Source organism: Jaculus jaculus, chromosome 7, assembly GCF_020740685.1.
Source record: "Jaculus jaculus isolate mJacJac1 chromosome 7, mJacJac1.mat.Y.cur, whole genome shotgun sequence".
NCBI lineage: Eukaryota > Metazoa > Chordata > Mammalia > Rodentia > Dipodidae > Jaculus > Jaculus jaculus.
Window position 1 is genome coordinate 48,139,538 of NC_059108.1, and position 13,055 is coordinate 48,152,592.

Here is a 13,055-nt window from a genome sequence, read left to right on the forward strand (position 1 = left end):
CTAAGTTTACAGGTATAGTCACCAAAGCTGATTTTATGTGGTGTTTGGTATAGAACACAGGCCTTGTGTATGTTAGGCAAACACTCTACCTACTGAGCTGCATCCCCAGCTAAGGCAAAATATGTTTTAATTAAACTGCAAACAGAATTTTACTCTTGAGGTAAATAAATGTAGTCTATAATGTATTCTCTTAAATTCTTAGTTTTGAAAATACCTTTCTGTTTTGTTTTTAACAATACATGCTGTGCTCCCTCAGCAAATTTAGAATCTCTTAAAATAGCATCAGAGTGGTTTTCCTGTTATTAAAGACAAAAATCTATATTGTTACTCTTTACATTCTGTAGGCCTGAACCTTATAACAAATCATGTGCTCTGTTAATACCTTTGTACTTAGGGATTTTCCAATTAGTTTTTGTATTTTCATCTTACAATTGAAAGCTGTTAACCTTAACATAAATATACTCCAAGATACTTGGGAGGACTTTGTGCTTTACATGTGGGAATGTGCCCTTAGTATATGAATTGATGGGAGGAAGAAACCTAAAAATTATGGAAAAGGATGTAGTTGGAACTAACTGATTTGTACTAGTATCTCCAGGTGCTGTCAGGTTCAATTATAGGGACTGTTGCCATCAATCAGAACTGACATTTGTGTATCAGAGGTTAGCCTAACTGTAATTACATGTATGTTTATGGATTGTAAATGGTGTGACATTTAAGATTTGAATCTTTAAAACATTCATATAATTTGTATGCTTATTGATTGACTAGCTGTGTGATTATGTATTTCAAAAAGGAAAATAGACTTCTTAAATCTTGTAAGCTGTTGCCGGGTCTACTTCTGAGTATTAGAATGTGATTGTTTCTAAGATGACTTTTTTTTTTTTTTTTTAGCCATAGAAGTTGTATTGAAGATTGCTCTTTATCATACTTAGTAGATCTTCAACATTCCTAACACATGTGCTGTGTTTCATCAGTTTTAATGTACCTTTTAAAAGTGTATTTGATAGTGTTGTTTAATCTGTAGTATACATATGATGTTTATGTGTGTGTCTTTGCTCACATGTGTGTGGTCGCCTATATATGTACATGTAAGCCAGAGGTTGAGTTTGGATGTCTTCCTCAGGCTCTTTCTACTTTATTTACCAAGGAGGGTCCTACTTGAACTAAGAGCTCAACAGTTGAGATGGTCTAACTAGCCAGATTGCTCCAGGGATTCCCTGTCTTGGGCTTCTCAGCTCTAGTTGACAGGTGGGATGCCACACCTATCCAATGTTTATCTGGCACTGGGATCCCAAACCCCTCATATTTAAGTGGCAAGTGGCCTAATCACTGGGCATCTCCTCAGTCCCTTGTTTAATTTTTGTAACACTACATACACTTGTGGGACAATGGTGATATAATCTTGGATTTTTATGAGTAGACATTGCATTTTGTCATTCTGGCTTTAAATGAACATTTCATATAATTAGTTAAAACATTTTTCCAAACTTTCTAATGTCTTAAGTACTCAAACATTTAAAATAGCTTTAAATATCATAAAGATCAAAATATACTTTAAATTTTCTTGTATTCTACTTTTTATGTATAGCTCTCAGCACAAAAAAAAAAAAAAAGAGAATATCCCAGTAGTCAAAATAATGTTTAATTGCAGTATAGTGACACATGCCTTTATCCAGCCCTCAGGAAGCAGAAATAGAATGATGGCTGTGAATTATAGGCCACCATGAGACTACAGAGTGAGATCTAGGGGTAGAGTGAGACCCATAAATAAATAATTTTAAATGTTTAAAACTTGGTGTATCAACATGACTTACGTAATTTCACTAAACTGATGCAGCAGAAGTAGTTAAGCAGAGAGCAGAGGCCTTTTAGAAATTGCAAATGGTTCTGTGTCTCATGGCTGCAGCTTCAGCAAGAGAACTCTTCAAGTTGGTATTTATATGTGATTCATTGAAACTTTTAAGTATTGAGTGCTGTCATTGGCTAGCTATGTGACCTCCACTGTAGAAAATTAGAATTCTACTATCCAGCATACATTTGGCTTATCAGATTTTAGGAGTGAATTTAAGAACTTTTCCATAAAGCACCTTACTTTCTTTTTTTAAAATTTTTTAATTCATTTTTATGTATTTATTTGAGAATGACAGAGAGAGAGAGAAAGAGGCAGATAGATGGAGAGAGAGAGAATGGGTGCACCAGGGCTTCCAGCCATTGCAAACGAACTCCAGATGCATGCGCCCCCTTGTGCATCTGCCTAATGTGGGTCTTGGGGAATTGAGCCTCGAACTGGGTCCTTAGGATTCACAGGCAAGTACTTAACTGCTAAGCCATCTCTCCAGCCCCCCTTACTTTCTTTTCTTTTCTTTTTTTTTTTTAATTAGTTATTGAAGACAGAGGCAGATAGAGAGAAAGGGCATACCAGGGTCTCCAGCCACTGCAAAGAAATCCCAGATGTATGCAACATCTTATGCATTTGACTTACATGAATACTGGGGAATTGAACCTGAGTCCTTAGGCTTTGCACAAGTGCCTTAACTGCTAAGCCATCTAGCTAGCCCGAAATGTCTCACTTTCTGTGTAAACACATTTTTTTCCTCTGTCTTTCCCTTTTTCTTTCTTTCCATTCCTCTATTCTTTTCCATCTCTAATTTCCCTGTCATAATAGTCTTTTCTTTTAAAAATATGATTGTTTGGATTTGGTTTGATTTTTTTTTTAATGTGTATGTTTCATTTATAACCTATTCCCTCTTCCTTCACTCTGACTGTATACTGTGATTATACTCATGTTTATCATCATACCAACATGCTCCTTTGTTTTTAAAGTGAAAATCTTTAAGATTGATCATCATTTTCATAATTGTATTGTCAGCTATCTCTGATTTGTCCTCATAATCACAAGGTCCCTGGATGAGCTTGTCTAAAGCCCTACTTACAGCACATATGCTGTGTTTCCTGTTCTCTCTTCATCTGCTTACTCTTTGACTTTATCTGAAATGAAAATAAGGTTAAAAAGGCATGATTTTCCTGATGTATTCATCCATACTCATGCATTTTCATTCCTAAATATCAACTATCCCTGTAAATGTATGCAGCTCATCAGAAGTGTCCTCAGGAGTTCATTCTTCTCTGTATTGTGACATAAAAAAATGCCTGGGTTAAGATGAGGATGGGAAAGACACATTTAAACTGACTTTATTTGTAACACATGTGTGAAGACACTTCAATTTAAAATGATTCTATACTTGGTAACTTGTGATATGAAGCTTTTTCTCTAATTTTCATGGAGAATGTATGTCTTTGGGACAGAGTAAAAAGGAACTTCCTCACTGAATGACTCCATCTCTCTGTGCAGGGCTTTGAAAAAGGGTTTGTTGAAGTGTCCAATTATTTGGTTACACAAAGATCAGAATTAAATTTTTTGTTTTTTTCTTTTTTTACTCTTCAAGGAAATACTTGACACCAAGAATAAGTGAGTTACTCATGAAATGTTCATGCAAATGTTTTAATTTTTAGTATATATAGATATAAGGTACATTTTATATAATATTGTTTAAGTGAATAATCAGATATATTGATCAAGGCAAATCTTAAGTTATTTGATTTTCTTGTCAAATTCATTAACTTTTTTAAATTGAGTACAGAAAACTTTTACCACAGTAACATCTCAACTATGCTATTTTCTCGGTGGATAGGATAACATTAGAAAAATTTCAAGTCATGAATTTAAAAATATTTTCTTTATTTATTTGAGAGATTGAGAGACAGAGAAAGAAAATAGACACATGAAGGCCTCTACCCTTCTAGTAAATGAACTCCTGACACATATGTCACCTTGTGAATCTGGCTTTAAGTGAACCCTGGTCCTTAGGTTTTGCGTGCAAACACATTAACCACTGAGCCATGTCTCTAACCCTTAAGTTATGATTTTAATATTGCTGAGAGAAAAAGTACATGTACTGAGAGAAATTCAAGTTTACAGTAAAAATACTAACAGTTAACCCCATGGCCTAATAAAAGAGCATATGGGAATGTCCTCTAATTCATAATGGATTTTCAATTCATTAGGCAAATGTGACACTTTCTAGCCATTTTTACTGAGGGAACTGAAGTGAGGAAGTAATGATAAAAGTGAAACTATTCATTAATGTGCTGAAAATGAGCTATAGAAAACAAAACTGTAGCAAGACTTTCATAATTCTTGGAATTATAGCATTCTTATGTCTAAAAACTACAATCCTACAATTTATTACCCTATTATTATCTCTGACCATTAACTATAAGAAAGAGGTAGCAGAATATTCTAAGTTCATGGTGAGTTTATGCCAAGTTTTGTATTAACTATAATTTATTAGTGTACTTCGTAGCACTTCTTTACTTACAACTAATAAAATAACTTATTTTTAATTGGATTTATTGTTCATGAAAATTGCTCTTTTCTCAAAATATAAGTATTCTTTTCTGGAACTGTTAATGAAAAGTGCTGTATTAGTTACTTTCTTATTGCTGTGACCAAATAGCTGACCCGAGGCAACTTAAGGAAGTGTTTGTGTTGTGATTTGAATGTAAATGTCCCCCATAGGCTCATGTATTTGAACACTTGGTTCTACTTGGAGGTGCCATTTTGCATTTTCCTGGAAACTTTAGGAGGTCAAAATGTGCTGAAGGAAATGGGTCATTTAAGGGGTGGGCCAGGAGATTTTAAGCATAGCTCCACTCCTGTTCATCCTGTGCTTCTTGGCTATAATATGAACATCTCTACCTCATGCTTCTGTTGCTACACAGTCTCTGTAATGAAATCCTTCCTCAAAACTAAGCCAAAATAACCCCTTTCTTTGGTCACAGCAATGAGAAATATACTAGTACAGTTTATTTTAGCTTAAGGTTCAAATTTACAGTCCATCATGGTGGGGTAGGCATGGCAGCAGGAGACTGAGGCCACTATTCACATTCAGTCTATAGTGAGGTGGCAGAGAGCAATGAATGCTGCTGCTTGGCTTTTCTTCCTCTTTTTATACAGAACCATACCCCAGCCCATGCTGTCCATAGGTAAGTGGGTTCCCCTACCTCACTTAACCTAATTTAGAGAATCCCTCACAAATATTACAAGACACTTGTTTCCCTGGTGATTCTAAATTCTGTCAAGTTGACAACCACAGATCAACTATTACTACACGAGCATTGTTAATAAGTTATCTTTGTATATTTATATGTATATATCTTCTATTGTTTTGAATATGTCATCCAAGTTCAGTTAAATCTTTTATTATATGATAAAAATGTTCATATACAATGAATTTATTATTTTAAATATCAAAATTCATTATGCATCTATTTATAGTTAATTCAACTAGTACATTTCTTGCAGCATCTTTTTTTGTAAAGGTTGATGTTAGTTAGCATTGCACTTGTAGCTGTAGCAAATTAGCTGGTGCTGGCTTTGTGGTGCTTTAGATATACTTTTTTAATTTATTTCATTTCAATTTGCTAATTAATCTTCTGTAGAAATTCAGCTGTAAAAATTTGCAGTTGACACTGTTCATTTCAAAATGATAGTATCTGGGCTGGAGAGATGGCTTAGCGGTTAAGCGCTTGCCTGTGAAGCCTAAGGACTACGGTTCAAGGCTCGGTTCCCCAGGTCCCATTTAGCCAGATGCACAAGGGGGCACACGCATCTGGAATTCGTTTGCAGAGGCTGGAAGCCCTGGCGTGCCCATTCTCTCTCTCTCCCTCTATCTGTCTTTCTCTCTGTGTCTATCACTCTCAAATAAATAAATAAATATTTTTTTAAAAAAAGAACTCAAAATGATAGTATCTAACAATGCAATAAGTCATATTGCTAAATTATATTTGTACATTTGTTCAGAACTTGTCATTCTTTGCAGTCTAAATAATGAGGTCATTATTAGCACAAGTAACTTCAAAGCAGATATAAAAGTATGTTCAAATGTTAGGACAGTGAATCCCTGCAAAGCACAGTTGAGTGACTGGTTGCCATCAATGTCGATCATGTGATCTACCTCTGAGTGGAGCTTAGGCTTAATGCATCTCTTTAGCCTGCTTTGAATTATTCACCTAAGGAGTATTTCCTCATATGATGCTACTGCAGTAGAAAATACTGAACTTCCTTTCTGTCATGGTATATTTTTCTTTTATTGATGATTTTGAGATAGGGTCTCGCTTTAGGCTAGGATGTCCTAGAACTCATTTTGTAGTCCCAGAGTGGCCTTGAATTCACGGCAATCCCCCTACATCAGCCTCCTGCGTACTGGGATTAAAGGCATGTCCCATCATTCTGGCTTGTTATGGTATACTTTTAAGCAATTCATTATGTAGAATGTAAATAGACTTATAATTGCAGTTTCATGCCAAAAGGCCTATTTCTTTACATTCTACATAAATCCTGAGTCTGCTATCTTGTCTGGATTCCCCAGTCTCCAATGACTTACTGTTTGCTGTATATACCAGTTGTATTTTACAGCTGTATCAATGTTTAGTCAAAAGTACTGAATATATTGATTGATATAAAGGACAGAATTTTTAAAACCAAGCTTTTTTTTTTTTTTTTTTTTGGTTTTTCGAGGTAGGGTCTCACTCTAGCCCAGGCTGACCTGGAATGCACTATGCAGTCTCAGGGTGGCCTTGAACTCATGGCGATCCTCCTACCTCTGCCTTCCGAGTGCTGGGATTAAAGGCGTGCACCACCATGCCTGGCAAAACCAAACTTTTTACCAATAATATCTTTTGCTGGAGAGATGGCTTAGTGGTTAAAGCACTTGCCTGCAAAGCCAAAGGATCATGGTTCAATTCCCTAGTACCCATGTAAGCCAGATACACAAGGGTGTGCATGCATCTGGAGTTCATTTGCAGTGGCTAGAAGCCCTGGCATGCCCATCTTCTCTCTCTCTTTTTCCTCTCTCAAAAATTAATAAATAAATAATATTAAAAAATAATAACATCTTACAAATTTGAATAGGCTTAGCACCAATGACCATCCTAGAGTAGATTCTTAAATTTTAAATTTTATTTCCATTTAGAACTTCTGTCACTACCTAGCCCCTTTTTGACTAAACATTATTATCAATATATGTATAAGAATAGTCTTTTTTCACATTATGAGATCCTTTAAAAACAAATTAATTTGTAAAATTCACACTATTTTTTTTTCTCAGCAAACCATGCTCAGTTTTAAATAACTACTAAAGGGAAATATCTTCTTGAATTGACTGTTACCTGTAGTGAGTTATTTATTATCCTGGGATGTTTTCAGAATATTTGTTTTATTTGATCTGAGTAGAAGTTACCAAAAATATGTCTTTTAAATGTCATAGTTGAAATATAAACAATCCATGTAATTTCCTCCTATTTTAATCTGCTTGTCTTTTAGATGCTTGTAACCACGCCAGAAAAGTGGGATGTTGTAACCAGGAAGAGTGTTGGGGATGTGGCGCTTTCCCAAATTGTAAAACTCCTTATTCTTGATGAAGTTCATTTGCTACATGAAGACAGAGGGCCAGTCTTAGAAAGCATAGTTGCACGCACTTTACGGCAGGTAAGAGGAAGTTACTTATGATCTTATTTTGGAGGCTTGTATATATTGTTCAATTGAATGTGTAGCACTGTTTGAAAGGAAAAGACAATTTTAGTATGATAATATCTTTACTTTTCATAGTAAAGATTCTCTTTTACTTTCAAATTATATTTTGTTGTTAGGGACAACTTCTCTTCTAAACTTGTGCAATAAAATAGAATATAGAAGAATGCTACTATTTTGATCCACTTTCCTTTCCACTGCCCTCCAAATATCTAAATACAATTCATATTTTTTCACTGTACTGAGTAAAATAAAATGAGGTTGCTTAGTTGCTTAATTTTCACTCTATTTTTTTGCATGTGTGCGTGTATAATGTGGTGTGCTCATGTGTGTGTGCTCTCATGTCGTGCTTCCGGCACTCACTTGGGGCAGCGCACACTTCTTGTGGGGGTAGGAGAACATCAGGTGTCCCAGGCCATCATTCTTCCCCCTGTTCTTATTTAAGCTGGAGTCTCCAATCCCAGAGCTTGTTATTTTGTTTCATTTTCTGTGTGAGCTCTGGACTCTGCTTTACACAGGTCACATCCAGCTGTTTATGTGGGGTCTGAGGTCTCTCAGGCTTCCTTAGCTCCTCATGCCTGCACAGGAAGTGCTCTAAACTGCTAAACTGTCTCTCTAGCATGCATTACTGTTTAATAGAGGGCACATGTACATGATGTCTCTAGTTCGAAGCCCTTTTGTATATTCATAAAAAGTCAAAACTAAAATTAACAACCTTACCTGTACAGAAGTTTCAAGGTTTTTTTCCTCTCAACCCCCCCCTTTTTTTTTAGTGCGTAAACATTTTTTTTAATGATTGATTATATTAACATGAGGTATTCTCATAGATTGAACATACTCCAAAAGTAGATAAGCCCAACTTTTTCAGTGTGGTCAAGAACTCTGCTGTCCTAACTCCCCATTTGCTACCATCTTATTCATAATCTCATGCCTTTGTTTTCTTCCTGACCTAGCCAAGACTCCCAGTCCACATGCTCTCCTTCCAATAATCTTAACTTTTTTATCTTGTCTGCCAAAATTGCAGTAGTGAGTCAGTTGAACTGTCTATACCTGTAGCCAGACCACTAAACACACTAACTAGTTATGGGTATATACATACAGACTCCTATGTATGTTACAGTTCCACTGACTTTCAATTGACCTGCATCTCAATATTACCTTGCAATTTCTAAGCAGCTTTGCTTCTGTTTCTCTAATATATCCATGCTAAGCTTCACTGGTCTCCCTTGTCACTCCTGCTAAGCTTGTTTTTCCCTATTCTTATATAGCAGCACTTTTTACAAAAGAGATGGAGTCCATGCTTGAATGCCCTGAATTTCTCTCCTTTCCCTTCCTGTCTCTAAGTCAAGAAATCCATTCTCTCTTGCCATTGTAAGCACCCATCATCACATACACACTGTTTTCTCTCAGGCTCTTGCTCTGCCTGGGACTATATTCTTTCCACTCTGCAAAATTGCCCCTTTTCTTTCTCTTATGTCTTTAGCATTTTCATGTCAGGAAGTACTGTCTTTTCAGCTTAAAAAACTACTAAATTCTTTCTTTACCATTAAAAAACATCCCACAAATGTAGCTATCTCCAGCAACTTTTTAATATAGTTTTTTTAGTACTTCTGAAAATATTAAACAATATCCATGGATTACATTGACATTTCAACTATTGTATTCTATTCATTTCTCTAACATAGTAAAACATTTTTCCACATTTCACTAGTTACCAATGATTGTTATTTTTCTTAAATTTTTATTTAGTTATTTATTTGCTTGCAAGCTGAGAGATAGAGATAAGTAGGTAGGTAGGTAGATGATAGATAGATAGATAGATAGATAGATAGATAGACAGACAGACAGACAGACAGACAGGTAGATAGGTAGATAGGTAGCGCGCACAAGCATGGGGTGCTTCAGGGCCTCTAGCCACCTCAAACAAACTCCAGATGCATGCATCACTTTGTATATTTAGCTTTTGTAGGTACTGGGAAATCAAACCCAGGTCTTCAGGCTTTGTAGGCAAGTGCCTTAACCACTGGCATATCTCTTCAGCCCCTGAATATTGTTCTTAAACCTGTTTTTCCTTTTTCATTTTATTTATTGACCCGTGTGTGTGTGTGTGTGTGTGTGTGTGTGTGTGTGTGTGTGTGTGTGTATCAGTGTCTGTTGCTGCAATCGGTGAATGTCCATGTGGCTTTACATAAGTTTAAGGCATAGGTGTCTGGGAAATTGAACCCAGGTCTTTAGGCTCTTGTAAGCAAGCACCTTTAGTTTGCTAAGCCATTTCCACAGCCTTAAAAATATTTGCAAAACTTTTTTTTTTAGACAAGGTCTCACTCTGTTACCCAGGATGAGCTTAAACATATAGTGATACTTCTGTCTCTACCTGCGAGTGCTAGAATTGTAGCACTACACTACCACTTAACATAGAGATATACCTTTCAGATCCCTTTTGCTCTATCCAGGCCCAGCTGTACTTTTACTAACTTTGATATCTTATAGATATCTCTTGCTAACCATGTCTGGGCTCTCACCTTTTCTCTGTACTTCATTAGAACATTGCACTCTACTTGCTTTCCAAGCCAAAATCCTGGAAGATATCATCAAATATTTTCTTTTTCTTATCGTTCCCTCCTGTCCAAATATCTACTTTAATAACAATAATTTTATACTTCATACACTAAATATCTTGAATGCAGATCCTTTTGGGGGAACATATTATAAAAATATAATGCGAGATTTTTGAAATTTATAGTTGCTTAAACCAAGTTTTATGATATTCATGTGTTATACTTCTGTAAGTTCACCATTAATTTCTAGACAGACTAATAATTGTATCAAACAGCACACTCAGTGCATTCAAAAATAGTGCTTTTGTTCTTTTTGTTTTAGTAATCTTGGGATTGTGAACTTAGCATTTTGTGAAACTCCAAAAGTTAGAGAAAAAAAACCTGAGTAACAGTTGCTTAAAAATATTAAAATAAGGCTAGGGAAATCGCTTAGTGGTTAAGGCATTTGCCTGCTAAGCCTAATGATCCAGGTTCGATTTTCCAGGTCCCACATAAGCCAGATGCACAAAGGGATGCATGCATCTGGAGCTTGTGTGCAGTGGCTAGAGGCCCTGGCATACCCATTCTCTTTCTTTCTGCCTCTTCCCCTCTTTCTCTCTCTCTCTCAAATAAATAAAGAAATAAAATATTAAAAAATATTAAAATATTCTAACCACTGAAGATATCATAAACTAAAATGAAAGTCACCAATTAGTAGAATTCATTTATATAATACATAGAATAAATCTCTAATGTCATGTATTTTCAGATTTACTAATGTATAAATTGGAAAAATTGGCAGAAAACTGGAGGCTTATTTAAAGTATAAATAAAAATATTAAAAATTGGGCTGGGAATATGACTTAGTGGTTAAGATGCTTGCCTGCAAAGCCTGAGGACCCAGGTACAATTCCACAGTACCCACATAAGTCAGATGCACAAAGTGACACATGTGTCTGGAATTCATTTGCAGTGGCTAGTGGCCCCAGTTCCCCTATTCACAGTCCCTGCCTCCCCCCTCCCTGTCAAATAAATGCAATATTTAAAAATGTTCAAATTTTTAGAAAACATGATTACAAGAAATACAATTAGTATTTCTGTTAGGCCTGTAAAAATGAATACAGAATACCCTCTCCTATATTTTTAGTTCTAAGAATATAACCCTTAGAACCATTGCATAAACTCATCACATATTATACATTACTACTCATTGAAGCTCTGTTTTTAAAGCGTTTTTATATAATTTTATTAGTTATGTACACAATGTGCATACAGCCATGTTGGTACCATCATTAGCCTCCTCCTTGTCCTCTCCCTCTGCAGGGACCCTGCACATTGGGGATTGTGGGTTGTGCATTGTGGCGTTAGCCATCAGTTATGAGCAAGAGACAATGTCCCAACATATGGCTCTAACAATCTTTCCACACCCTCTTCCACAAATTTTCCTGAGCCATGTTGGGTTAGTTTTAGGTCTACTTCAGTGATGAGGTCTTGGGAATTTCTGTGACTCTGATTATCTGTTTGGTAGGAGTTGAGTGTTCTCTGTGCCTATCACCTTTACCCTTGTGCTGGTACCAGGTTCACCAAGAAAGAAGCACTCTTGCTTATTTTCCTAATTACTAGTGATTTCAGCTGGGGCCCTATTGAAGCATGATGGGCTGATTCTGTCCTCAGGATCTGCAGAGAAGCAAATTCTCCAATGGAGAGGGAAATCAGCACCAGATAAATGGGATAACCATTATTATTTTAGAGAGAATTTAATAGAGATAGGCCCTTTTGTAACCCACAATTGGTTGGGAGCTTGATAATGGATAGTGGGCTTGTTTTTGGATATGGTTCTGACTTGCTTCTCAGCTCCAACTATTGGTTCTGTTCCACTGAACGGATCAGTTAGCCAAATCAAGAGCAGTTGGTTTCCCACCATGGCTGTGTGCCACTGTTGCACTTTTGTGAGCACCACATCAGGTTGTTTGCTGCTGAGTAGCTTAGACCATGAATTGCTTGGACAGATGCTGGTCATTTTCCCCCAGTCGCTCATATAGCACTTTCTGGCACTAGGTAAGCTGCCTGGGCACTGACTCTTTCCAGATTCCAGCCAGGTGACTCCATGTTCAGTACCAACAGCATAGGCTGTCTTTGGCAGTAGGGTCTTACCACTAACCTTTGGTGGGTCATCAGGTACTCTGACAGAAATCTGTCTTTCTTTTAGGAAACCTTGTAGGCCTTGTTGATCAATAGTTCATTGTGGATGTTAACCCTATGCTGGTACTGGGAGTAACAGGTCAGCGTGAAGGAAAAGAAGGAATAAAAAAAAATAGGCAATATAAAAGAGAAAGAGAAGGGGGAGGGGGGAATAGGAGATTAAGGTTAGACTTCATCATACCCTCTCCAGGGCCCTGCGATTCAGGTGTTCTTGCTAAGGACCTGATGAAGGTTCAACCATTTAGCCTTGTCTTTTAGGATGTAGAATTTTATGGTACCATTGCCATTTGGGTCCAGTTTTGTAACACCCACCCTCACCCTTATCCTCTCTTCCCACCTTACCCTCCCTATTGTACACTTTTCAAGATGCTTCTTAGGTATGTCAGCATCTTGGGCAGATTCAGGTTAGGAGTCATAGATGAGTGAGACCATGCAGTGATTATCTTTCTGTGATTGGGTTAGTTCACTGAGAATGATCTTTCCCAGGTTCAACCATTTTTCTTCAATTTTCATTGAGTCATTTTTCCTTACTGCTGTGTAGAATTTTATCATATAGATATAGCCACATTTTGATTATCCATTTGTCTAATGATGGACATCTGGGTTGATTCCAGCTCTTAGCTATTATGACTTGAGTGGCTGTATACATGGTTGAGCAGATGTCTGTGAACTGAGGAATGGAGCTTTTAGGGTAAATGCCCAGAAAGGGAATAACTGGGTCT

General features: G+C 36.6%; 1 protein-coding gene across 1 annotated transcript in view; it reads left to right on the forward strand.

The window, feature by feature from the left end:
- The window catches only part of Ascc3 (activating signal cointegrator 1 complex subunit 3), a 380,520-nt gene that overhangs the window by 134,778 nt on the left and 232,687 nt on the right, over window positions 1-13,055 (forward strand). The window contains exon 11 of the mRNA XM_045155316.1: window positions 7,388-7,552. Within this exon, the coding sequence (XP_045011251.1) occupies window positions 7,388-7,552 (165 nt within the window). The remainder of the gene's footprint in view (window positions 1-7,387; window positions 7,553-13,055) is intronic.